General features: G+C 41.7%; 2 protein-coding genes across 4 annotated transcripts; both read left to right on the top strand.

Annotated features, from left to right (window-relative positions):
- Nucleotides 1-5,302: 5,302 nt before the first annotated feature.
- Nucleotides 5,303-9,677, top strand: asf1ba (anti-silencing function 1Ba histone chaperone). The gene is made up of 4 exons (XM_076085856.1): nucleotides 5,303-5,681; nucleotides 6,615-6,730; nucleotides 7,996-8,172; nucleotides 8,934-9,677. The coding sequence occupies exons 1-4, from the start codon at nucleotides 5,573-5,575 to the stop codon at nucleotides 9,123-9,125; spliced, it is 594 nt and encodes a 197-aa protein (XP_075941971.1). The 5' UTR covers nucleotides 5,303-5,572; the 3' UTR covers nucleotides 9,126-9,677.
- Nucleotides 9,678-10,308: 631 nt separating this feature from the next.
- On the top strand, nucleotides 10,309-26,228 carry prkacaa (protein kinase, cAMP-dependent, catalytic, alpha, genome duplicate a). Of its 3 annotated transcripts, none has more exons than XM_076085851.1 (10): nucleotides 10,309-11,125; nucleotides 18,196-18,257; nucleotides 18,934-19,062; nucleotides 19,680-19,778; nucleotides 19,883-19,965; nucleotides 20,057-20,183; nucleotides 20,297-20,392; nucleotides 20,560-20,682; nucleotides 21,860-22,024; nucleotides 23,018-26,228. In XM_076085851.1, the coding sequence occupies exons 1-10, from the start codon at nucleotides 11,080-11,082 to the stop codon at nucleotides 23,141-23,143; spliced, it is 1,056 nt and encodes a 351-aa protein (XP_075941966.1). In that variant the 5' UTR covers nucleotides 10,309-11,079; the 3' UTR covers nucleotides 23,144-26,228. The 3 variants fall into 3 exon arrangements, with proteins under 3 accessions (XP_075941966.1, XP_075941965.1, XP_075941967.1); XM_076085850.1 differs by lacking the exon at nucleotides 10,309-11,125 and adding an exon at nucleotides 12,626-13,519; XM_076085852.1 differs by lacking the exon at nucleotides 10,309-11,125 and adding an exon at nucleotides 13,571-15,752.
- The last annotated feature ends 213 nt before the right edge of the window (nucleotides 26,229-26,441 follow it).

Raw genomic sequence — 26,441 nt, 5'->3', positions numbered from 1 at the left:
TCAATCCAATATTCTAAAAAAACTACTTTCATTTCAACATGTATTTTAATATAAATCCTGACTTGATGTGTGGTCAAATTTATTAAAAAAGCAATTTAATAACTTGCTAATGACACTATACGACTCTACAAATGAATATGGATTTTGATAGTTATCTCCATTTTTTTAATCATGAGAATAACAAAGTGTATATGTGTATATAGTGAGTAAGTCAATAGTTTGGCCACAATTTCTTCAGTTTCCAAATGTTTTTGATTTATAAAAATACATGAACATAAAAATATTAAAGTCCATCTACAGTTTTCCATTACATTATAGATTAAAAAAACATTCCATAGAGACTAACAATGGCCTCATTGTTTCAGTGAACTTTTCACTCTCTGACTACCAGGACTCCTTATCTGCTAAGCTCTTTTATCAGCCAAAGACTACAAAGTACAAAGTTATGGACTCGCCCATATTTTCCAGATGAATAGATTATTTGGCATATGATAAATATACGTGTTTATTAAGTGTTCTTCCGCTTCAAACCCAAATCTTATTTTTAATAGAATTACATACTGTGAATATAATCATACGTTTAGTAACATCATATATTTTTAAGAAAACTCTAAATTAGAACGGGAGATGCTTTAAATGGTTTTGTGAAGTTTCATTACTCAACTATTATTTCAAACATTTATTTTACAAAAGCATAAATAAACATGTAACATTGTAAAACATCTTGATTATTATATCATATTATGCACTACTGATGAAATTATCTTTAAATAATGTGATTTTAAATTAGTTTTGAGTACTTGAAGTGTAAACAATTGCTCAGTATGACCTCATCTTTAACGTACATCTGTCTTTATAAAATCAATCAAGTTGTGCACTGTAATAATATGTTTAATTGCACTCATTATTAGGCTAAGACACATGTCTTGATTGAAGATAAAATGGACTCATCAGGACTCAGTAGCAAAAACAAAAATAAGTTTGAGGTAAAAGATTGGTATTGATTTTGCCAGTGAAAGTGTTTCATAACAGACTGAATCAATTCAAGTCCTGGTACATGGTAAGTGGCGACTGAAACAAGATAAACATCTCTAAACTAAAATTATTAGTGGTGATAAAATACTGAAGCATCATTTGTGCAGAGGAAATGTTCAAAACCTCCTTGAAATGTTCAAGTGTTCTTAAAACGGGCGAGATCCAGACATCCAGGTGCATTTCTACATGGTGCCATGCAGGAACCATTCAGTGCTTGTTGAAATAAAAACTAAAATCTGTCCTCTCTTAAACCTTGGGAGACTTTTCTTTCATTGATCAGCTCGAGGCAGAGAGCCTCCTCACACAGGAGCGACGCCATGCAAAAGCTTGCTGCCTTTGTCCGTACGGGATTTTCTCAAATACATAAAGCACTAAATCTCAAATGAGTCTTTCCTCCTTTGGTAACTGTAGAGCATCTGGTGCCGCCACGCCGTGTGCACCGGACTGTTCCTCCGCACTGGGTCTATACGTCCCTTCAGTCTGTCTCCTCTTTTTCACCACGCAGAAGAGCCAGCCGAGCACAGCCAACACTATGGCCAGAACGCCCAGCGTGACCGTGGGGGCCACGATAGCCGCTATGTCTATGTTGGGGCCCTGCAAGTGGAAAGTTACAGGACAGTGGTCAATCTGGTGATAGAAAGGAACATTTTCTGGTGTCATTTAGTGGTCGTGATGAAGGTTATTTACTCACAGCAGTGTTATTAGAACCGGTGTTACTTCCAGGCGTAGTAGAATTCCCTGTGAAAATAGCAGAAACGTCAGGAACAATTATAGTAACAATGCAAACTCTTTACAGTCTCAAGATGTTTCAGTATGGGCTTCCTAACTGCTGGTAACTGGTAACCTATTAACTAAATAGTTAATAATAATCTAGGAGACTTATTTGACCAGTTGTTTTAAGTGACAAGCGCATTTAAACTTTAGTTTTTTCAGTAACCAGGGCACCGCATGTCAGCATGTGTGTCCAACTACTGCTGTAATCTGGTTTCTCCCATTAATCTAGAGACTCCGGGACATTAATGGTCCCAGGCAAGAAGTAGTCCAGTTCACAACCCTCCTTAAAACTGCCAATTGTTGTTTTTACATTTCAAATTTAAGATATAACGTCTTCATTAATAAAAATCAGCTCCAAAACCTACGTTAAATCTTTGTGATTCATTCATATTAAAGTTAAACCTCTTTTTAAGCAATGGAAACATTATTTAACACAAGTAGGAAAAAGAGGAACCGACGGCAAAGCAGAGGTTGCTATTAGCCTTATGCACACTTTCAAGGCAACAAACACAAAACGCTGCACACCAGATGTCCCGTAAGTCTGTTGCTGTTCCCAGCCATTGTATCCATGACCAGCCATGTGATTACCCAGTGACATCACAAAACTAAAAACTACCTGACCGGGAGAGTGAATGCGGAGGAGGAGAAGCTCAGGCATGCAGAGTGTGCTGCAGCTACACAGTCAGCTGAGTGAAAACGACACGTTTCTTTAAAATATGGATACAAAAATGAAAATGTACCGTTTTCTTGTTCGTTTTTTTTGATTGTTTTGAGCATCACAAAGGCACCGAACATCGTTATATTAAGAAAGTTGTGTTTTTGGCCCATGTTATGAGTCAATCATTCACCAGGGCAAATAGCAAACTTTGCAAGGACACAAGTGCAACTTGATAACAAGAAGCAGGGGTTACAGGAAGGAGCCGCCATGCTCAAAAGCGTTCTCTTTTGAGCATGGCGGCTGAATGTATTGTTAAATTGGATTCTTTTGTGTGTTTAGTTATTGATAAGATGAAACCTGATGTAAATATACTCTTCTCATATGGCAGAATGTGTTTCTTAAGTCAGTTCTTAGTCAAACGTTCTGACAACATGATGACAAGCCTGTGCATGTTTCAGATTTGCTCTGGAATGTCCCGTATCATTTTTGTTTTATTTATCATTGCATGATATAATGTTGTGTGTGTGTGTGTGTCTGTGTGTGTGTGTGTGTGTGCACGCTCTAGGTGTGGTCAGATGTCTTATTTGTGTGGTTGTGCTGAGGATGAAGGGATGGTTACTGACTCACCCCACACAGGATTACTGCTCAGTACCAGCAGTAAAACACTCCTGACCAAAACTCCAGGCATGACCAGCACATCCGGACATGCTGCCATCTCTACTCGTGACCAGCACGGCAAAGGGAGGGCAGACTCAGGCTTTGGGGCCTCAGCTCGGGTCCATTTCACTGGGTCCAACATTCACTGCATGGATTTATTGGCCCATCTTGAACAGCTGAAGACACATCATTGTAGGAAATGTAAAGACAAATGTCCTGTATTTACTTGACACTCTAAATCTTTATTCTGAGGTTGAGTCAGAAACACCATTCAGCCACTGAGTCACACATTCAGCCTGATGTTGAATCACCATTAAACCTGCTCAGACCACAGGAACATAATATGCTATTAATAGCATATTGAAACGCTTTAATGTTCAACCCCTTCTCATTTGCAGCAGTATTATTATTATAACTTGTGGTAATAAAATACAACATATTGTTAAGTTAACTTTCAACAAGCTGTTTTAGAGGCATAACATGGATCAGGTTGTTTTCAGGTGATCTAAGCAAACCGGGAAACATCGAGCAGGTGTATTCCTCGCTTCCGCCTCTCACCTTGTCAAAAATGAAACGGCAACAAATGGTTTAGTCCGATGAAAATGAGGTAACATCTCCGGACAAAAGCCGTGCTTCTGAAACAGCTAGGATCCAATACGGCTCTACATCCTCGACTGCGCTACTCGTTGGTGTTTTATGTAAAGCAGTTTTTTTTTTCTTTCTAGTTTCGTCTAGTCTTCAAATCGCCATTGGTCACATGGCTGAGTTTCGTGTTACATTACCTGAGCGCAGATATCCACCTGCAGCAGAGCGGACAGATACTCCTTTGTAACAAAGTCGAAGAAAAACCCGGTTCAGCCCAGTGAAGCAGAGCAGTCCTCCTGTTGACATAAAAAAAAAATACCCTTATCATCTAAAAGATAACTTTAATGACATGTATGTCACATTATGCCTATTAAGCTCCTGATAGACTACTTGATTTAAACTGAACTTTTTCTTTTTCTAAAGAGAGTCTAAAGGACAGGTTGCTCTCACTTGCACCAGCCTGCTGGAGCACAATGTTTAACTGTACTACCGTGCACAGCTCTTACCTTGCAACCTGGCTGCTGGCGGTGGCATGAAACAGCGCCTCCATCAGGTTTCATGTTACCCGACATCAGAAAGGATATCGACATTCCTGAGATATTTTAGGTATGAATTCGGCGGCCAGCTGGTCCAGTGGACTCTAATCCTCACCTAATCTCCCCCTTCTCAGATTTAGAGGGGCAAAGGAAATGTAGGCTGCTTCAAGCCTAATCTGTGGGGGTCAAATAGTTTTCATTTGGACAGTGTGTGAGAGTAGTGAGGCGTTTCTTGAAAAGCAGATAACTGCTGTAGAAAATGACTCATATATTACAGCAGTCAGTGTGAGGAGATCCCATACCATCTTTATGTATTATATTCACAGAGTAGGTTATGTGGAAGGCAGACAATTACATAACCCTAATTGGAAAAAAAAAAAGTGATGGTGGTGATGAATGGTAATATGCAGTGTTGAAAATATGGCCTGCTGCTCATCAAATTCAATAAAGATTCATCAAAAATATGAAAACGCTATTTCATTGCAAATAGGATAATTGTCTTTACCATATAAAAGCTATGCCCAAGTTGTAGACCTCTGTCTTGTTGTTTACTTTAACTTATTTATTTGTATGCCATTCTTGTCCATCACATGTACAATGAAATGTGCCTGAAAGTGAAGTGATAGTCTTGCAATAAATACAATTGTGACGCTTAAACTATATTTTTGTTCAGTAGAGAACTGTTTCAAGGATAATTTCCAAGGTTGTATTGTAGCACTGTTGTATCTCCTTGCATCACTATATATTGTGTAATGTGCCTGTCGACCTTTCCTTGGGTGGGACATTTATTTTACCGAACAAACACTAGCAAAATATTGCAACATATTGACTGACTTGACAGTTGATAGATCAAGAGGTTACAGTAAAGCTTCCAACTTGATTTACTACTTTGGCCTGTCAGGAAAAAAATTATGTTTATTGTCTGGTAAAAAACAAATTACAGCCCAGGCTTATTTATCGTGCCACTAGGGGGCGATTGAGACAGGTTGGCTTTCCTCTGATGGAAGCGGCTCCTTTTCCACTCGCGTACCTATCCGCTTGCCGTAGCCACAAAGGAGCCTGGGTAGTGAAAGCGGCGGGAGCATCATATTTATCCTCAAATTCAATGTCCGCTAGTTATACGAACTTTAATTAAGAGTGTAGTATTCTACATTTAGGGGTATAAATAAGGCTTATGTTAGGTAAAACCAGAGTTGTTAGATAGATAATACCGCTCTCTCTCTCTCTCTCTGTGTTAACGTCTTGTTTTGGTGCTTTTTAAAGCATTCCCAGGTGTCTGGTTTGAACGTTTGTTTTTGGTTAGCCCGTTTTTAACGCTTCGGCAACAATGGCGAAGGTACAGGTGTTAAATGTGGCTGTCCTAGATAACCCGAGTCGCTTTGGAAACCCCTTTCAGTTCGAGATAACATTTGAGTGTATGGAGGACCTTCCCGAAGGTAGGTAACGTAAAGTAAAAGTGAACGTAGTAAAGCTGAGTGTTGCTAACGTTACTTCTGTTTGCGTAACGTCACTAGAGATTGCTAAAAGCTAACGTTATCCATAGCTGTGTGCGCTAGTTTAGCTACATTGGCTAACTTAACTGAAAGTTGGAATTTGTGAAAAGTAACCCCACGTTACAAGGTAATAGCAAAGTACTTTTACACAGGTTGAATGAATGTGTTCTTCGTGGTGGACACATCTTTAAGTTGTTCATTCATCGTATGCCTTCCACGTTATTACGTTTAATGTTTCTCATTTAGCTAGTATTGTGAAACTAGGCATTTTTTTAAGGGTTTTAAAAATCCCACCAATAAGCATTGGGGGGTTGAGAGTAACGTTGAAGTCAGTGTTCACGTTACTCTACTTTTACACGTAACATAAGTCCAAAAAATTGGTGTCAGCGCAACGTTTTGAGTTTCAATTCACTATTACATTATACTTTGTATATTACTTTCGCTGTGGTCTTTATTGTTCATGGTAGCATGTTGATTATTAGTCATACATTAAATGAATATTGATTATGACGTTACACAATAGCTTTGCACAAGTAATGCATTCCCTTGAATATTATGATCTGTAAATGTAAATGTGACCTGTTTGGACACATTTCTGTATTACAAGCTCTTGCTATGGAAAGTGAAAGCAAAATTACTTATGGTATGATTTGTAAATATGCTGAAAAGCAATTACCTATAGACTGTATTTGATGAGCTTTATCCAGGTGGTGTAAGTATTTTTTACTAGATTATTGACAAATATGATAGTGTGTCATCAATAACTTTTGTTCGTCACCTAACTGATAAATTAACTAATTGTCTCAGCACTACGTTCACTACACACTACTATAAATTATCATTTAATAGTGAAACATAACTTCTTATTTTTTGTAGACCTGGAATGGAAGATCATCTACGTTGGCTCAGCAGAGAGTGAAGAGTACGACCAAATCCTCGACTCCGTGTTGGTCGGCCCGGTGCCTGCTGGGAGACATATGTTCGTGTTTCAGGTGTGTTTGGTTCCGGCAAACTAACCGAACTAGTGCTTTGTGTTGCTTTAGCCATATAGCATATACGTAATATAACAACTTGTTATTACGCTTTTCAGAAATGGCAATTGGATCCTCTCAGCATCCTCGCCTTTAAAAACAGTTGTTTTTCTCTCCTGCATAGCTTTCTAATTGTACACATAGCAGGTTGAATGATCAGAAATTACAAACAGACACTTTTACATCTTTCAACAACGAGGAGACTATACTGCAGTTCCCGAGCACAACCTGTTCATCTGGTGGTTGTTTTTCCGGAAGTAAAACTGGTTGTGATGCTGTATGTAAAGAAAGTGACTACGAGAATTAGCCTCTGGTCTATATTAGCTCATTGCAAATGTATCTTTATCAGTAAATATGGCAACTGATAAACAACAAGAAATTAAAGTATGGAAATGCAAACATGTAGGGAACCTTATCAAAAACTCTTATGGGTTGTGTAAAGAAAATAAACAATGGGCGTTTATCATTATTGGATTTTTTAAACTCTCAAATATCAATATCAGATTTCTTCAAAAGCCGTTTCAGTCAAGTAAAAACACTCGTAATTCTTTATGTTCATAGTCTACTAACAGACTACATGCTCAGCAGGATCGTCTCAAGTCTGATTAACGTTATACAGAATCATAAACCAGAAATCTTTAAGGTGCAGGATCAGCCAGACATTAAAGGGTCGTTGGAAACATATTTTGAGTGACATAAATGTATTTGCTCCATCTATATTTATAATTGTTAAAAATGAATCTACGGCCTTGTAAAAATATGTTACGTGAAACAACATGGAATATAACTTTAATTTGCATTATGTCGTTATACTTGTTGATTTCACTGCATTATCTGTAACTATTAATTCATCAGTGTTTTGTAGAAGTACTGTACGGACCCTTTTGGTAAATAAAACGTGTTATAATCTATTTATAGACAAATAGTCCAAATAGACTGACTGCACTTTTACAAGCTTATCTTTCATACTGACAGGTTTTAATCATTTCACAACCCTGGTGCCACCATCAGCATTTGACAAGTAGACCGTTGCTTTATATTTGTGTTTCTTGTAACAGTTGCTTATAAAAGTTGCTTTATATTTGTGTTTCTTGTAACAGTTGCTTATAAAAGTTGCTTTATATTTGTGTTTTGTCTAACAGTTGCTTATAAAAGTTGCTTTATATTTGTGTTTCGTCTAACAGTTGCTTATAAAAGTTGCTTTATATTTGTGTTTCTTGTAACAGGCCGATGCCCCAAACACTGGATTGATTCCTGAGAGTGATGCTGTTGGTGTGACTGTCGTGCTGATTACCTGCACGTACCGCGGCCAGGAGTTCATTCGCATCGGTTACTATGTGAACAATGAATACACAGAACCGGAGCTTCGGGAAAACCCACCGATCAAGCCAGACTACACACAGGTCAGACTAACGGTTGACTTCTAATGCTTATTTCACACTTTGATTACTGATGTTTGTTAACGATGTCTGGCTGAAGAAGACTTTTGAAGGAATTTTGCAATGAAAATGACTCAAAAATACACAATACAAACATTACAAAAGACCGTATACACTACTCAAACCTAAGAAGAATGTTTGTTTCTTTGTGTCAACCATGAGAACAGTGGTAGTCTTATAGCAGCATGGTGCACTAAAACATTGCAGAATGAAAGCTGTTGCACTTTGGAACACATTGTTTGGTCCTTCAACAATGAAATGTAATCCTATTAAATTCCTTTGGTTATGTAACTAGTTAGGCAGAAATGTTACTACTCTGTGAACTATGTTCTTAATTCAGATAGTAACTTTAACTTTTCACTCACAAATGCAAAGTTGTAGTTCAATGTGGGTTATTTTGTAGTTGTTTGTTGATTATTGTTGGATGAATATCATTTGGCACCTTTGTACTATCTTCTTGCCCTGAGTCTAGATATTAGCAATATGTACATTAGCTGCAGCTAATGGGAAATTAATCAGTCCTCTAGGGAAATGTTTTTTTCAAATGTGGACCGATTGTTTCCATTTAGGTTGTAAAATGTGTCAGCAGACATTGTATGTTTGTCTTGGTCACACCCGTTAGCACACAGTTGTGTAATGTAATTAGATGATACGGTTAAATACACATTGATATTCAGATGTTATGAAAATATCTGAAAGTATTTATCTGTATTTCCATCCTCCAGCTCCAGAGAAATATTTTGGCATCAAACCCACGTGTGACCAGATTCCATATAAACTGGGAAGGGTGTGCAGAGCGAATGGAGGACTGTGAAAACGTGGATCCCTCGTCAAACTCCATGCTCCCTCCGTCTTGTCTCCCAGGCAAGGCCCCGCCCTTAGGGATACTACCCGATAACTCCATGGACTTCTTATAGAGACAACCCCCAGCCCCAAATGTGATAACTCACAGCAGGAAACCTTCACTTTTGAAGAACGCCTGTGGACATTCTAGTGTGGATGTACAGACATCTTTGCCTTACAGCCATTATTTACCTGAGAAATGAACTCTCATCTTGAGCCCCAGTTAAGTGTTTGTTTCCGAGGAAGATTAGAAGCATCTCACACCTATGAAAGCAATATCGAACTAGTTTAACTCCTGGGATGGAGAAAGGTAGCTGTGGAATGATGCGCTGAACTGAAAGCAAGCTGATGTGTGATTCAACTTCCTTCCTTTTGTTGGTGCAGAACTCATTTTTACCCATATAAGAGGATTTTAACACTGAAGCGATAGGCAAATACACTGCAATATATTGCCGTACAGGAATTTGATATTCTGCAATCATATTTGTGTTCAACTTTATTTTTCACTTAAACCTTTTCCCACTTAGATTGTTGAGTTTTGGATGGGCTCCATCCCTTTCTCCGTGTTTTGTTTTGTTTGCATCTGTGTGTTCCAAATTAAAAAAACATTGTATTAGTAATGTGAATGTATGTGTGATAGAGACATCTATGTTCCTCCTTATTACATGTCTTATTTTGTCTTTTTTCAAATGAGATCACAGAAGCAAGGAAACAGAATACGAACCACTTTTCTAAGTGTCCACCTTGTTATGAATGCACCAAGCAATTCCCTTTTATTTTTTCATGATAAGGTTAAAGACAACAAAGTGCCAACTATGTAACACAAATATCACTGTGAGTGTCCTGTTATATTTTCACATTTTACTAAAAATAGCCTGTGTTAACGTCACACCCAATCACAGATCGCTCGGGTAAAGGGGAGGCTAGGCTACAGACCTGGCTCTGGAAGAGACTACTCTGCAAATAAGATTGCGATCGCGAGATGCGACAACGTTTTATTTGTATCGTGCAACGAAACTCAGCCTGATAAATACTAACAGCTGATAATTTAAAGTAAATGGAAAAAAAAACACACACAATTACAGTTATGGGCGTATTGGCTACTAGCAAGTCTGGGAGGCGGGACTAAATAATTTGACAGACGAATTGCATCAATGTAATGTCTGGATGCGTTGGTGCTTAGCCAATCAGCGCTTCAATTGCGACTTGTGTCGCGTGAGGATCTGTGTGTGTAGCCAATCAGAGCCAGTGGGAGGCGGGACCCGGTGGATGGATGACTGGAGTTTCCCTTGTGGTCTGAAGATTAATGGAAGGGGTCTGTTGATCTTAGGAATCGACTATCAGATGGTCGGTCCCAGGAAACCGTTGCACTTGATGCCTGGTTTAGAAACGAATGGAGAGAGATCCGTTTGAAATCACCAACAGCGGAAACAAAGAATAACCTGGACACCACTTTTATTATCCAGGTCTCAAGTGAAAAGGCCTGCCGACACAGAGATAGCACCTGGTTTAGTTCAGGCCAGGAGAAGACAGCGAGGGACGCTAACAGCTAACGCTACAAGCTAACGCTAGCTTGTTTGTGAACGTTAGGGAGAAAACAGCTTTCGACGATCCGCCTCATGGTCCGGACTGTATTTTGGATAAACCAAGTCGTCTCTGGAAATAACGGACAGCCGAGTGACATCTCAAGTTACCGGGGCTCGCTTGTAAATCCACAAGCTAACGCTACAAAGCTAACATCTCCTGGTCCATCTCTGCTATAGGCAGCTAGCTTAGCTAACCTGAAGCGTCAGTATTAGCTGCAGGCTTGTGTGTGTATATACTCGCTTGGTTGGGTGTTTTTACGACCTCCTCGAGGAGGGGCATTTGGAGGAAATATATTTACACACGGTAGTCAATAATGGTAGCTAGCAGCTAGCTGTCAGCGTCATTGAGCCCCAGCGACTGCGTTAGCGGTGTAGCATCACTCATCGACTTGTAAAGGAAGACTCAGTCTGAGCCCAGGGACTCCACCATCAGCCTGCTATCATGGGCAACACGCCCACCGCAAAGAAGGGCAACGAGATGGAGAGCGGTGAGTACCCTTTACCCGTAGCTACAGCAGCTAGCCATGTCATGCTATGTTGCTATTTCCTGTTTTCCATAATGACACCTATATAAAGACTCCAACATGTCACCTGTATACTGCATCAAGGCCAAGGGACCCTACACACTGACCCCACGTAATAGTGCTGTTGACACCCTATTCTTATATGCAGAATTGGCTCAACTTTGCTGGTTTGTCAACTCAAGATGAAGCCCTATGAAAGTTGCCTTTCACCTCCACATATACTCTTCAAACAAGCTGTTGTACTGTGACAGTGTGTTCATCTCAGCAGCAGAGGATGTTATTCATTCTCTCCGCTGATTCTGTGGAAAAGCTCGTGATTTCAAAGCCTCAGGTTATATTCATAAGAGCCAGTGAGGATGACAACAACCATCCTTATACACCAGTCATAGGTTTCTTCATGTTCATGTGTTTCAGATGTTTTCATTTCCCTACTCTCATAAGGTTAAATGCTACAACAACATTGCAAACATAAACACTTGTGTGAGGTTTTTCCTGTGCACTTTTAATAAAGTAAAAATAAAATATTCCTCTATATACAAAAAGTGTTGTTTTGAGAAATTGGGAAGTGTGAAGATGCACATATTTTGGGATGTTTTAGCAGGTGATGTGTTGAATCTTAATGCAACGTGGACCCGAGCATCGAGCCCCACAGGCTGCGTCTGACAGTAAGTGAGTAGAGGGGAGTTGGTTGTTATCGGAGAAGGTAAAAGCCACCAGGACGGGGTCATATGATGCATGAGGGTGATGCTCTCCAGGCAGAAAACTTGGGAGTTGAGGAGTCTCTTGAACATCATGTGATGAGCAGCATTTAGAACAAGGGCCCTTGTATGCGTCACTGTGCGCGTGTGTTTGTGTGCAAGACAGTGAAGAAGAGATGCCCCGCTTATGCCAATTGTTTTTTGGGCTGTTGTTTCTCACAACCTTTCATTACCTTGATGAACTTCTCCCATATCAGATCAGTTTTTATCACTATAATAACACGTTTGTATAAGCTAGCAAAATATAAGACACTTAGTTACATTGATCCTCAGAGTTGAACTACTAAATTCGGGACCCCTATAATCCTATTTCCTAATAAAACGCATGTTAACTCAAAGAGTTTTTGTTTCCTTGGGATCACCGGCCTTAGAAAAGGCTGCCGAGGACACCGTTTTATGGTTTTATCCACGACACCATCAATAACGCTCAAGTGTGCAAAGTCTGAGAGCAGGTATCTGCAAAATGAGTGTCGGCTCCTTGTTGCTGGTAGAGAGTATGTGTGAAGACTGGCTTCCAGACCCTCTGTTATGTAAACTGATCCCCATTCTGACTCACCGGATGTAGACTGTGGGTATAAGCCTTCCCCTTCCGCTGTTTGCGTTATCTATTTCGCGAGGACACCCAAGACCATTGTATGTCTTTTTAAACCAATCACAAACAAGCCATTGCGCCCCCCCCCCCCCCCCCCCGATACCAGAATGATAATGTGCGGAGCGAGACCTTTGTGTAGCGCTGACACAGCGCTGTGGAGATAGGACTGGCTATGCAAGACTAACCCATCACTGATAATCCTTTTGTAACAAGGCCCATGACTCTCAGGTGTTGTAGCACAGAGGGTTGTTTGTTTTTAATGCTCAAGAAGTTGTGTCAATTGGCGGATTAGTAGGTTAGAAGACAAAGCAGACACTCCTACACTGGAACATTTGTTCACACATGTCATGCGTCACATCCTTATCAACCTGATCACCGCAGGTCCACCCTGATACCCAGAGACTAGGGGTCCAGAGCCCACACAGAGGGGCGTCATTTTCCACAGAGCAGCTAGATATGAAGGACAACATGGCAGCCTGTTTTTCTTTCTACAGAAAGAGAAAGTGTGGAGACTGAGAGCTTGTTGTGGTGCGCGGGGTCTCTTTCCACTGAAGTTTCCAGGCTGGAGAAGACGAGCGCGGAGTGCTAGTATACAAAGCGGATTTCTGGCCCACGGGAGGAAGCGGGGCGGATAGACGCTCTGTGAACGGCAGCAGGAAGTGAAGGAGCAAGGAAGGTCCAGCCCAGGCTCTTCACATTTGCTCATCGCCTCCACTACTCTAATAAACCAAACGCAGCCAGCCGGGACAGCTTGACGTTTTGGCCCTCACGGTGTTGTTGGTATCACATTTTTCTGGATTTCCCCGCTTGTTAGAACCTCCAGGACACACTGCAGGTTTGAGACTCTGCACTGGCTGTCAGCGGGCTTCCTCCTGCCTTGTGCGATGTCTGTTATTCACAGGCTGGCAGGAAGGCTGTTTCACCGAGCCGGGCCCTGTCTAGGGGACACGGGCGGTGGAGAAGGCAGACATGGCCAACAACAGGATGAGCTAGAGGCTTGCTGCTGCTGTGAGTTTTCATTCTGGGGCTGGACAGAAGCATGGGTCAGGTAGTAGTCCATGCTGTTTGTCCCGCTAGCTTAGCCAGTCACAGGCTGAACTCAATCTTATATGTTTAACAGAGATTATCAAGCTGTTTTTTTTTTTTTTTGTTACTAAATTCATATCATGACCTGGTGAGTTGAGTGTCTATTGGCATTGGTTGGGTGATCTTGCATACAAATAGACACACAGAGCAGCCTGTTGTTTGTCTCTTCTCTGTGGCCTATTGTTCCCCAGTTACAGTTCAAAGGAAGGCATCTCCCAGTTCTGTGGAAGTGTCTGTCAGGCACCGTTCTGCACAGCATAACACTATCCGCCTTAAACTATTACGCAGTGTGATAATGAACCTATCCAAACAGACGTGTACGTTATTTTTTGGGGGGTATAAAGCTCTTGTGTTATTGTCTTTCTCACTGGTCGGGCTCTTTCAAATCTGTCTGACCGCATATTTAAAATATTTTCATGTACTTCACACACTTCCTTAACATGCCGTGTTATGACATACGGTATTGTTGTGTTGAATCTTTTGTGTTTTTGAATTGCACCTCGTATAATGAGGTGGCACCCTGTCAACTCCCTGTATCTATAAATATCCACATGGCTCACGTCCTGCCCCTGCTCCGCACGCAGCTGGTTTGTGTAGAAAAAAAAAAAAAAAGGGGGGCAGGTCTGTGTTTCGGATCGCTCATCACTTCCTGTCTCCAGTTTTAAAGGGGCTTTGTCACAAGCCCCGCACTGATTACCAGTGGACTTTACTGTTGAAACGCCAATCAGCCACCTCAGATAAGCTCACAGCACTGAGTTGGCAAGTCGACGCACCATTGAAACTTATGGACAGGACGTTAAAAGATAAATAACAATTTAATAATAGGCTTTACACTAAATACTGCTCAAGTTTAGTTTGGCCCTACCATACAGCTTCACTTTTTTCCAAAAATCTATTTTAATTGTGAATATTTTGGCTGATATTGCAGTTGTGATATGGTTTCCGATATTGGAGGGAATGATAATTCTCATTGTCATTGCAAAACATATTTAAATAGTTATAGTGTGAATTAAAAAAATATATATATATTTTTTCCTTTAAGTCTGTAGAATATGATGCGTAGGTCAGGACATCTCTGCAGCACAGCAATATGTAGTTTAAAATGTTTGTTTGTCAGTCTCTGACTGATTTTCTCGTGCACCACACGGGGGACGCATGCTTTCTGAGCGAGGCCCGGTGAAGCCTGGGACCCGCTTTGGCACGCTTCACAGTTAGATATCGGTCAGCGCGCCCTAATATAACCCCTCTGTTCCTGCGTCAGAGTGGGCCAGCGACGCCCAGGGGAAGAGATGCAGGATTGATTTTTGGGGAATTGATTCGGCACTGGCACTACATGGACTCTCTGGTGCATTTGGGCAGGGTGGGAAAAAAAAAAAAAAAAAAGTTTCACTGTGGTTTGTGTGTTCTTGATTTGCAAAAAAACATCCCAATCAGTTGGCAAATGTGAGGTCCGATTGGTTCTGCTAATTAGGGAAAGTTTCTAGATGCGTCTCGCTCATCTCAAGGCTCTTCACTTAGGCCTAGTTTTCCAAAAGACTTCCTCTCTGGGTTGGATAAATGTACCAGCTAGTGTTTTACGCCCCTCCCCCTGGTGATTATGCCTCTGTTTGGATCAATATATATATAGCCTCTCTGTGTGTGTGTGTGTGTGTGTGTGTGTGTTTGACATGGGAGGGAACGGCAGAGTACTTTGTGTACAGAATAAATATTGATACAAACCAAAGCAAGGGTCCAATTGATCTGTGTGGAATGGGAGCAGCACTGGTCTGACTGCACACTGGATGTGGAGGCTACTCTCTGAACTTGGTCCCCAGCAAAGTGACGGTCACAGCAAAGACTGAAGACGTCCCCCCCCTTGCTGGCGAGGACACTTAACCCCGTTTCTGTGGATGAGCGGGGCTGCTCATCTGGACCCGGGTGCTCTCGGAGGGGAAGGAAAGGTCATGAATCAGTGACTCTGGAGGAAAGGGGCCAAGGAAAGAACAGGGAGGAGGAGGAGGAGGAGGAGGGGGGGGAGACTTTGCAGGGCTAATGTGTGACAGGAAGAGCTCCAGAAGGCATGCAGGAAAGAGGGAGTCATCCTCGCGCTCGAGTGAATTGGGGTCACGCTCGGCAGATGCTGCAGCACCAGAGGTACCCATAGTCATCCCGGATGGTAAGGAAATTTGGGGGGGGGAGTTGAGGGGGTTGAGCCCGAGGTGATCACCTGAGAGCATTCCTCACAAGACAGCTGTTGATTTTTGCCAGTTCGCTCCCAGCTGCTTTTTGCAGCACCCACGTCTTTGGTCTGAGCATCTAATAGCCCCATGCGTGGCTTTATCTGCTTGGAAGTGGGAGTTGAGCAACTTTCTCTGGAAATGTTTTCTCCCTTGTTGACCGGTCTGCCTTCAGAGCTCACTGGGAGCCGCGGTGCTCTCCAACATGTTTACGCAAACTTTGGTCTCCGCCGTTCTTGCTGGCTGTCTCCCATCCTATTGTTGGAGCTGCCGGTCTTTGGGGAATTTGCAGGAAATCACATTAGCGAGGTGTGTGTGTGTGTGTGTGTGTGTGTGTGTGTGTGTGTGTGTGTGTGTGTGTGTGTGTGTGTGTGTGTGTGTGTGTGTGTGTGTGTGTGTGTGTGTGTGTGTGTGTGTGTGTGTGTGTGTGTGTGTGTGTGTGTGTGTGTGTGTGTGTGTGTGTGTGTGTGTGTGTGTGTGTGTGTGTGTGTGATGCACAATTTCTATATGTAGATCGTTGCAATTTCGTTTTTTGATGATATTTATCTCAGTTTTCTCATTTAAACAGGTCTAAAAGCCCATTAGTTTTAAATATTAATATCCAGAAGTTGGTGTTTACATTACTATTGACGGCTTACTTTAAACTGTGACCTTGGCTTTTGTTTTGCATCGATTACCGAGGCAGATGGACATCCACATCCTGAACAGCTTAACATAGTTTATTTATAGTTCGTTATAAATACTTTATATTAGTACAACTTTTTTGTTAACTTGTGTCATGCTCGTTCTTTATATTTACTACAGTAATCAAAGACCCTAAATTAAAACTATCTTCCTTTTTGTCGACAGTAGATTTTAAACTACAACCTCAGCTATTTGGTTTCCCGGATACCAGTAGAAGAGGCTGCGCTCTATCATCTGCTCGGGCAGCGAGTGTCCTCACAACTAGTACACAGATAGTAAGGGAGGAATGAGGAAGGACTGGTTATCAACATGTTCCCACAGAGCTCCGTGATCATCACCATAAAGATAAGGGCAGGAAAAAATGAATGGCTGCATATGACGGTATGTGTGCTAAGCTGTCGATCTCTGTGCACGGGTCTGTTGGTCTATAGCGGCGGACATGTATGCGTGTGTATTCACACTGTTCAATGTGTGTTTTTAATTGCCGTGTCGAACAGGTGTAGGGTTTCTTCTAACGGCATTGTGGCATCAGGTTAAACTGCACTCCTAGCACTGATCCATTGAATATGAAAAATAACTCTGTGTGCAAATTCGACTTTGGCCCGTAGTGCAGTAGCACTGGTTTCTGTGGTGTGGGCCGGTGGCTGCATCCGGCACCATGACTGAACAGCTCCAACTCTAGATAGGATTTGACTCTCTTGAGTCGTCCCCGTGTAGCGTTGGCTTTATGTTTGAGACTGGTGACCGCGTCTCTAGAAGGATTTCTGTGTGTTTTTTCTACAAGCCGTCCCTGGTCTGCTGCAGAGAAGCATCCCCACATCACGATGCGGTGGCAACACCATGAATTGTTTTTTTTAGGGGATGATGGGGTGATGTCCGGTGTTTGGCTCGCTGAACATAGCATTTAGTTTATTTAGAGTTTAGACCATAGAACCTTTTTTTCCCCACTTTGTTTCAAAGGCTCTCACACGGCTCCTGGCTGACTCTGTAGCTCAAATGTCACGAGCGGCTTTCTCTTTGCCGCTGTCCCATAAAGCTGTGACTCGTGAAGCTTTTGTGTGCGTGACGTCTCCCAGCTCAACCAAGAACCCTGTAGCTTAAGGCCTCATGGTCGCCTCCTCCATCACTAGTACCTGGCTGCCACAGACTTTTGAGGCAAACCTGCACCAGAAAGATCTACAGCTGTGTCCGATCTAATCTGTTGTTTTTAAATGTTGCTGTACTCAACTCTGTCATGAGTTGGTGTGTCCTTTTTTCTTTGCAAGGAAAGTGACTCAGCAGCAGTTGGAGCTTGCACAGACAGGTGTACCTTAACCTCTAATTACTTGCTTTTGTTATCATTTAGGCGAGGTATAGTAACAATCAAATATTTAACTAATCATCTTTTTGTATTTGTTCTTGTACTTTGAATTAGAGGTTATTATATCGGCCTTAAACAACCTACTGGTAGAGATTTGCTCTACTATGTGGATAAACTGGTTTATTATTACCGTGAGCAGAATGTGTTGAGAGAAACGTTCGCCTCCTGCGTGTTCTTCTCTGCGCACACACACACACAGACCTACGCGTTATGTTCCTCTCCGGGTCTATTGGTGATTAGTTGTAGTGACGAATTATTATTCAAAATCCTGTAAGTCTGTGCTCGTACATACGGATGAACTCTCTCTAATGAATCCGCACTTTGTTTCCTAATTACAGTGAAGGAGTTTCTTGCCAAAGCCAAAGAAGATTTCCTGAAGAAATGGGAGAATCCAGCACAGGTGAGAGAGTGAACGAGAATTACTACTTCTTCTTCTTCTTTGTCTGTGAAATCATCATTACTTAGGATTCCGTCAGTGTCGTGATTTGGCCGTGTTTTGCTCGTATTGTTAGTGTGATAGTGCATCTTATAATACATCTTGTATCAGATCGACCTCTGTTTTTACAAACCGTACTTACACTCAGACTCGTGGAAGTAGTTCTGCCCGTGAGCAAATCATTTCCTCTTTATTTTAGAGGGGCAGTGCACCCTCTGCTGGGCGTGTGTGTGTGTGTGTGTGTGTGTGTGTGTGTGTGTGTGTGTGTGTGTGTGTGTGTGTGTGTGTGTGTGTGTGTGTGTGTGTGTGTGTGTGTGTGTGTGTGTGTGTGTGTGTGTGTGTGTGTGTGTGTGTGTGTGTGTGTGTGTGTGTGTGTGTGTGTGTGTGTGTGTGTGTGTGTGTGTGTGTGTGTGTGTGTGTGTGTGTGTGTGTGTGTGTGTGTGTGTGTGTGTGTGTGTGTGCGCGTGTGTGTGTGTTAGAATGACAACATGTCTAATTCACATGAAAACAGGAATTATTTTGTAAACATTTGTTATTGACGGATGTTAATGGAGGTATTATTGAGGAGGAACGGTGAACTAAAGTCGGGCTTTTCATGGTATGTTGTTGTTGTTTACCTTTTTCCTCTTCGACCCCTCAGCAAACTGCGGCGTTGGACCAATTTGAGCGTTTGAAGACCTTAGGCACTGGTTCGTTCGGCCGAGTCATGCTGGTCAAACACAAAGAGTCGGGCCAGCATTTTGCCATGAAAATACTTGACAAACAGAAGGTGCAGTACTTTTAGGCTTTCAAGAGAACCAGTACGCTCATTTACAGTAGAACTGTGAATGCTTAACCGTTGTTTCTGACATGATATAAATGTTCTTTTTGAAGAAATTGTATTAGTAGCTATAGCAGTTTGACAGTCACTCTTAAAGAGTGTTTGTATGAGCACTTTAAACCAGAGAGACAAAAATAACCCATGTGTACTATCAAGTCTACAGCCTAGAAGTGATCACAAAGTGGCAACATTCAGAAAACGAGACGTTTATTTAACCCACCGATCGGACAAATTGTAAGTCCTCCCCAGTGAAAGGTTTCAGTGATCTCTCTTATCTGTGACGTCTCGCTGGTTAGCAGCTCCACGGAGGAGCTACAAGTGGATCTTCTTCAGTTCAAATGTCCTAAAGTGCCATGAAGCCAGTACCCAGTGTATTACCACTGAAGGACGGCCTCTTTTCATAGGTCGGATCATGTCTGACGTAGATGAAGTCTTGCATGGGGATGTTCGAATGTTAGTTTAGTAATGTTAAGACGTCAGAATGTTGGTAAAAGACTGCTGGCACAAGTAGCGATCCTCTTCTTTTTATTGTTTCTATAATGATGTTTTGTCCCGATCCCTCCTAGGTAGTGAAGCTGAAGCAGATAGAACACACGCTGAACGAGAAACGTATCCTGCAAGCGGTCAGCTTTCCCTTTCTGGTGCGGCTGGAGCACTCTTTTAAGGTGTGCATTGAACTGTTAATCCGGTTGTCTTCTCGCCGTGTTCACCTTATGTCTCGTGTGCCTGTTTTGCTCGTCAAAGTAAGATTTTGCTCGTTTCTCTCCAGGACAACAGTAACCTGTATATGATAATGGAGTATGTACCCGGTGGCGAAATGTTCTCCCACTTAAGGAGAATTGGTAGATTCAGGTGAGTTGACTTTTAGGCCACTCCTATGTTTAGTTTTTTCTCTACGCACCACTGGTTGATTTAAATATTGTGCCCGATGTGTGTTTTGCAGTGAACCGCACGCCCGCTTCTACGCAGCCCAGATTGTACTGACATTTGAATACCTTCACTCGCTGGATCTCATCTACCGAGATCTGAAGCCGGAGAACCTGCTCATCGACCAACAAGGTTACATACAGGCAAGGATTGCACCTTTTCTTCTAGTCGCCATCAACGACGGTTATGTTGCGCTGGTCTCTGTGCTCCTGTGTGTGTGTGGTCAGTGCTCAGAGCTGTGCCCTCTGTTCCTCAGGTAACAGATTTTGGATTTGCGAAAAGGGTGAAGGGCCGAACCTGGACGCTTTGTGGCACCCCGGAGTACCTGGCACCAGAGATCATCCTCAGTAAGGTAGGCGTTCCCGACACGGGACTTCATTCAGGAAGCCGTTTCATTCTCATCGTACGTCCGCTTCAGGACTGCGGGCCTACTGTCTGCTGTCAACACTCCTACGTGTGGGAGCTTTTGTTTGAGGACCAGGATGTGACGGCCATTTTTATTTCCTGTGTGTTTTCCAGGGTTACAATAAAGCAGTGGACTGGTGGGCTCTGGGAGTGCTGATATACGAGATGGCTGCTGGTTACCCCCCCTTCTTTGCTGACCAGCCTATTCAGATTTACGAGAAGATTGTATCAGGGAAGGTGAGTTTAGATAAGCCGACCAAAAACATTCCCCTTTTTTTGTATTTTTGTAAGTATTTTGATTGTTCCAGCACAACGCGGTGCATTTTAAACATCCGTAATTCACACCAGTGCTGCTTTTGGCAGGTGTGGGATGAAAAAAAACATCAGTGATGATATTGTCTCAGTTCATCACTCCTAATTATATGAAGAGGGTTGTTGTGGTTGTGTGACACATTTGCAGTTTAAGATTAAAATTGTAAAGACTAAAAGTCAAAGGTTAATTGTCCAATCATGTAACTTCTGCTTCTTGTATCAAGTGGATTCTCCTGAAGAAGCTACAGTTTCTCATTTTCCTCCTACTGGCACATCAGTTTCTCTGTCCTTTGAAATTATGTGTGCTTTGTATTTCTCTTCATTTCAAGAACAAAACACAAAAATACCAAATTTATTTTCTCTCAATGAATCTTGTGCTTGACATTATCCTTTTCTTACTTTTGTTAGAACGATTGTTTAATCTTTAATGTTACTTTTGGCTTGTTATTTGTAAATATGTTTTGTTTTTAGAAGATAAAAGATAAAGATAGGCACCATAACTCTTTTTGCATTTCTACTGAAGAATCTTTACCCGTTTGTCTTGAGGGGACATTCGCATAAAAAAATAACTGACACACGTCACAGATTTGTTTCATAGTTTATTAGCTACACACTGACGTCATTCAGGTTGTACAGTTTAACAAGTCACCAGGGCATTGGAACACCACAACAACACCAAGCCTCTTGGTGCCTTTGAACGTGGCATCGAAGCTCACGTCAGGCAGGCCGGTTTTGCATCTCTGCCTTTTGTCCTTTGCCGTTACTCAACGGTGGTGGGAAAGCAATAGCTAGCAGTGGAAGGCTAAGTGACCCTGTGGACTAACATGACTAACGCATTGAAGAGGTCAAAGGAAAGTGAAGTAGTGCAAACAAACAGAGGTTCCACAACCAGGACAGTCGCATCCAAATTCCACACTAGTGGGCACATTTTAGACCGAACCGGTCATCGCACTACGCACCACTCACAGGCTTGCACTGACCTACCGTGGTAGTAATAATAATAACTTTATTGATAGGCCAGAGTCCTGCAGTGTGTTTACAAATACTAGCATGAGGTATAAAGCGTGAGAACACTCACTCAAGCTGCTTTCGCTGTTTGCAGGTTCGCTTTCCCTCCCACTTCAGCTCCGACCTCAAGGATCTATTGAGAAATTTGCTGCAGGTGGACCTGACCAAGCGCTTTGGCAACCTCAGGAACGGAGTCAATGACATCAAGGGCCACAAGTGGTTCGCCACCACCGATTGGATCGCCATCTACCAGAGGAAGGTGAGAGGGGCCAGCCTTTATACAGTAGTGATGTGCTCAAAGTGATGCTGACAAAGGAAGATGGCTTTAATGAGCCTTCGGTCAGTGGAAATGTCTTTAGTCTACATCTGGCTACGGGTAATTCCACACCATCTGTGCTTCCTCTGCACGATGACATTGCATTGGAGTCTAGTGGGAAAATGTCTAAAACACGTGTTCCAGCTTTCTTATCTGAACACAGAAGCTGGTGGATTCAGTGGAATTACAGCAGCACCGCAACAAACCAGAAGTGGAAGCGACCATGTTTTGGTCCACATAGTCCCAGGTTTATTTGTATAAGATCTCAATCACAGCTGTCAAAGGGTTTCACAAACCCTTCCTAACCTTGGACTCCTCAGGAAAACGCTGCAGAGAGAGGGACCCCCCCCCCCCCCCCCCCCCACCAGGGCAGTCAGGCATGTAATGAGCGCTGACAGTCAGCAGACAAAGGTCCATAGACACAATATGCAGAATAAACACTATGATAACATTTCAAACACAGATTTAATCATTTTTGTCTCGATTTTGTTTTTGACAGAAAAGAGTGTTTCTTTCATGTCGATATTGCTTTTCTCTGCCTGTGCGTAACACAAATGAATCCGGCAAGTTCATACTTTTTTTTTTTTTTTTTTTTTTTCATGCAGTTGTTGAAATGAATTCTGGGAAATCTAGGAAATTACCAGCAAAATTAGAAATGGATGAGTTGGCTTGAGGGAAAGCGAATGACAGCACATGATCACTAAAGTCGTCCTGCAGTGTGTCTTCCAAGTATTCACGCATGATTTCCTGATTGCATAACGCATTTTACTCCCAAACTCTTCAGTTACTTTGTCCAACTCTAAATGAATACAAATCTACTCTGTCGTCTCTTTCCTCACCAGGGATCTGTTCATAGACATCCAGTCGTGTTGTTCCTGCCATGGCTTTGGTTCTCTGCATCATTCTGATGGATTGGATTGTCTTTGTGTGTTTCAGGTGGAAGCTCCCTTTATTCCTAAGTGCAAAGGCCCCGGTGATACAAGCAACTTTGATGACTACGAGGAAGAGGAAATCAGAGTCTCCTTCACAGAGAAGTGTGCAAAGGAGTTTGCTGAGTTCTAGATTCCCACCACGAGTAGCGGAGAGAAAGAGAGCGAGAGAGAGAGACAGGGGTTTAGAAAGTAAAAGGGGGTCGAGAGGAAGGAAGGAAGCGCTAGGGTGGACTGCTAACTTGCTTATTTGTAATGACGACAACAATGTAACCCCCCCCCCACTCCTCCCCCCCAATGGAAAGGTAGGCAAAGTGAAGAAAGAACCAGCAGTGTTGCCTCTTCTGATTTGTTTCTCAACTGTTACCGGTTCATTTCATTTCTCCCTCTTGTGTTTGTGAGCGCGGCTCGAGGAGAACAGGCATAGGATGTGGCTGTCCAGCTATACTTGTATCTTTCTGATGGTGTAATGACATGTTTTCAGTCTTTGCAGGTTGAGGCATTGATTTTTTTTCTGTTAAGGTACTGAATCTGCTAGGCTCCCTTATTTTTTATTTTTTCCCAGAATGCCCCTCCCCTTCTCTACAAGCTTCTCAAAGAGCGATCGTTGTATCTCGTCACCCTGGTCCCACCCGTTTTTTTCCATCATCTCTCCATCCTGAATCTGTCCAAGCAATACCAAGTCCAACAGATGTGCCTATCATAATGCCAACTGGTTGGAAAACTGTGTCGAAAGCATTGGTGCAGAGCTTTGGCGACGGTGGCATCAGCCCTTGTGCCCGTTTTTGGTTTAAAGCTTGAAAAACTCTCTGCACCTGCCTTTTGTCTGCTAGATGTGTGGCATGCTTACTGGGCGGGCGACGCACTCGCTGCAGCCGAAGCAGCGGTGACCTCTTTCTGATCGGAGTGAAAATGATTTATCACGGTGAACTTCATCCACGTCTTGCTCCTTTTTTTTTTGGGGGACCTGTGAGAAATGGTGAACCTGAGGTTTGCATTTAAAGTCTGTCTTTCTCTTAGCTGAATTTATTAGAGCATTTTAAGAATCCTATTGGTGATCATTTTGTCCTCTTTATGTCAATCTCTGTGCTTGTGTGTTATTTAGTGCTCATGGGTAGGTTAAAAAGCTGTGGTTTAGCAGCAACTAACAATGTGGTCACACTCCTGACTATTCTTTATTTAATAAATAAATACATATATATATATATATTCATATATATTAATATATATATTTATATATATATATATATATATATATATAAATCAATTACATCTTTTTCAAGATTGTCTCATAGGTGTGAAACTGAAATCAAGATTTCATAAATAAACAAATATATAAATTCTGCCAAATTTGCAAACTGAGAACATTGCAAAGTTTTCTGTACGTAACTATGACGGTGGTGGATTTTAATACGCAAAAAAAAAAAGGTAGCAAAAACGTTTCAAACAAAATGTGCATGTTATTTTTGTACAATATCCATTTTAAAAGAAAGATGGCGGCGCATTTCTGCTTTATTTGTGCCGAGGTCGTGGATAACATGCTTAGCTATTGAAACGGACTCTCGGCTGCTCTGTGGTGAAGATGGAACAAGACCCGGTTCAATGCGTCGCGAGGTTCTCCTGGGCTCTGTTCATTGGTCGGTTTGTAGAGCAAAAGTTTGCTGATAATTGTCACTGAACTTGTGCTTCTCACCTTGATGATTGTTTTTTTTTTCCTCCCCCCCCTTCTCTTGTATATACCGTACATGTAACACTTTCAGATAGATTTGCAGTCCAACCAAATTTTTTTTTTGGGACTGTTGAGATTGGAGTGTTTTTTGTTTTTTTTGTTTCCGTTTTCCAGCTTTCTATGTAACAAATTAAACTAAGGAAGCGATCCTAAAGCTGTCCCCTTTTGCCAAGTTTATTTCTGTGGATGCAAGACAATCGCAGACCAAATCTCATTGCTGGTTTGTTGACTGAACACTTGGTTTGATGAAGGATGTTTGCCCCCCACCCCCACCCCCACCCTCCATAGGCCCTAGGTGCTAGACTTTGTCCATCTCACTGAAAAGCTTCTGTGAATTGTTAGATGTGCATCGATTTGTCATAAAGTCTTGTACCATGACATTTTTTTGAGAATGTTTTTCACCTCTTAAATGATTTTGGTAGGCTCGAGTAATTCTTCTTCTTTTTTTTGGCTGTCTCTTAATGTAATAGCGATCAAACACAGGATACCTTTTGAATGTCTTGAATTGTCTGATGGAGGTGGTTCCGATGCTGTTTGGGGAAACATGATGTGTATTTTTTAATGATACATGTTTCTCTTGCATGTGGTAAAGCAACCCAACGGGCAAAGACATCTCCCGGACCTGAAACATGTTTTTTTGAGAAATCATAGTTTCCACTGCCGACCGTCTCATCGCTGTTTTAACCTTCTTCTTTTTTTGATTTGTTTGAGCATCACATTGAACAATGCAGTGGATCACCAACCAACCTGTCCGGTCTTCTTTTTTTCTTTTTTCTTTTTTGCAAATACTGAAGCACATGCCGCATCCTTTCAAATCTCCTATTTAATTGATTTGTGCTAATTATTTGAACCTTTTTAAGACACTATGTAATCCTTTAAAAGAGAGCACATGTAATATATTTGGTCTTTATGTTCTGACTAAATCAAGAGTTGGTGTGTGTGTGTGTGGAAGGCGACGCCACATGATCCACTTCAGACACGGAGGTCATCACAATGCTTTTTCCTTTCTTAAATTATTGTTTTGTTTCCCCACACAAAACCTTGTCTAATTGTCTTTAATTCTCTTCTATCAGCTGAACACTATCGACTGCTCTGTGCTAATTACGACTTCTTCTCTTGTGTTTGCCTTCTATTTTCATCAAGTTTTTCTCACACACACTCTTCATTCAAACATAACACTTTTTACATCTGAGATGTTTTGCGTTCATATTTTCTAATTGTATTTTCAAAAAAAAAAGAAGCAAAAAAAAAGCAAAAACAGAACATTAATCTTTTTCCTCATGACCTGGGTACAGTGATTGTGTAGTCTATTGTACCTTTTGGGAAACAATACTGTATATCCTTGCCTTTGACAGTCTTAACTATCTTTCCCCTCTGGAGAACTTGACAGATACCCTTAGAACACAATGAGTATGTTAAAAAAATATATACATAAAGTAATATTTTGCAAAATGTATCATTCCAATAAACTTTTACTTGTTAAGACTAATATGTCTGGGGGTTATATGTCTATTATAGTCTTTCCTCACCATGCATACTGACACTCTTAACAGTAATGTTTTTAACATGCAAGTCTCCAGGAAAGGTGCAGCTTCAGGCTGCTCTCGTGGATCAGAGGAACACACTTGTTGGTAGGTGAGGGGGGTGGACGCTGTACGTTAACCCTCATGTCTGTTATTGCGAATGTTTCAAGAGGTTGGCA

The sequence above is a fragment of the Anarhichas minor genome, unplaced genomic scaffold (genome assembly GCF_050575085.1).
Source record: "Anarhichas minor isolate MPS153535 unplaced genomic scaffold, ASM5057508v1 ptg000007l, whole genome shotgun sequence".
NCBI lineage: Eukaryota > Metazoa > Chordata > Actinopteri > Perciformes > Anarhichadidae > Anarhichas > Anarhichas minor.
Note: the sequence above shows the minus strand (reverse complement) of the source record. Positions and strands in the feature narration are given on the sequence as shown.

Coding starts and splice junctions, on each gene's coding strand:
- asf1ba (XM_076085856.1), top strand. CDS start 5,573: ATGGCGAAGGTACAGGTGTTAAATGTGGCTGTCCTAGATAACCCGAGT. Junction 5,682..6,614: donor TATGGAGGACCTTCCCGAAG/GTAGGTAACGTA, acceptor TATTTTTTGTAG/ACCTGGAATGGAAGATCATC. Junction 6,731..7,995: donor GACATATGTTCGTGTTTCAG/GTGTGTTTGGTT, acceptor TTCTTGTAACAG/GCCGATGCCCCAAACACTGG.
- prkacaa (XM_076085850.1), top strand. CDS start 13,396: ATGTCTGTTATTCACAGGCTGGCAGGAAGGCTGTTTCACCGAGCCGGG. Junction 20,184..20,296: donor ACCAACAAGGTTACATACAG/GCAAGGATTGCA, acceptor TCTGTTCCTCAG/GTAACAGATTTTGGATTTGC. Junction 20,393..20,559: donor CAGAGATCATCCTCAGTAAG/GTAGGCGTTCCC, acceptor TGTGTTTTCCAG/GGTTACAATAAAGCAGTGGA.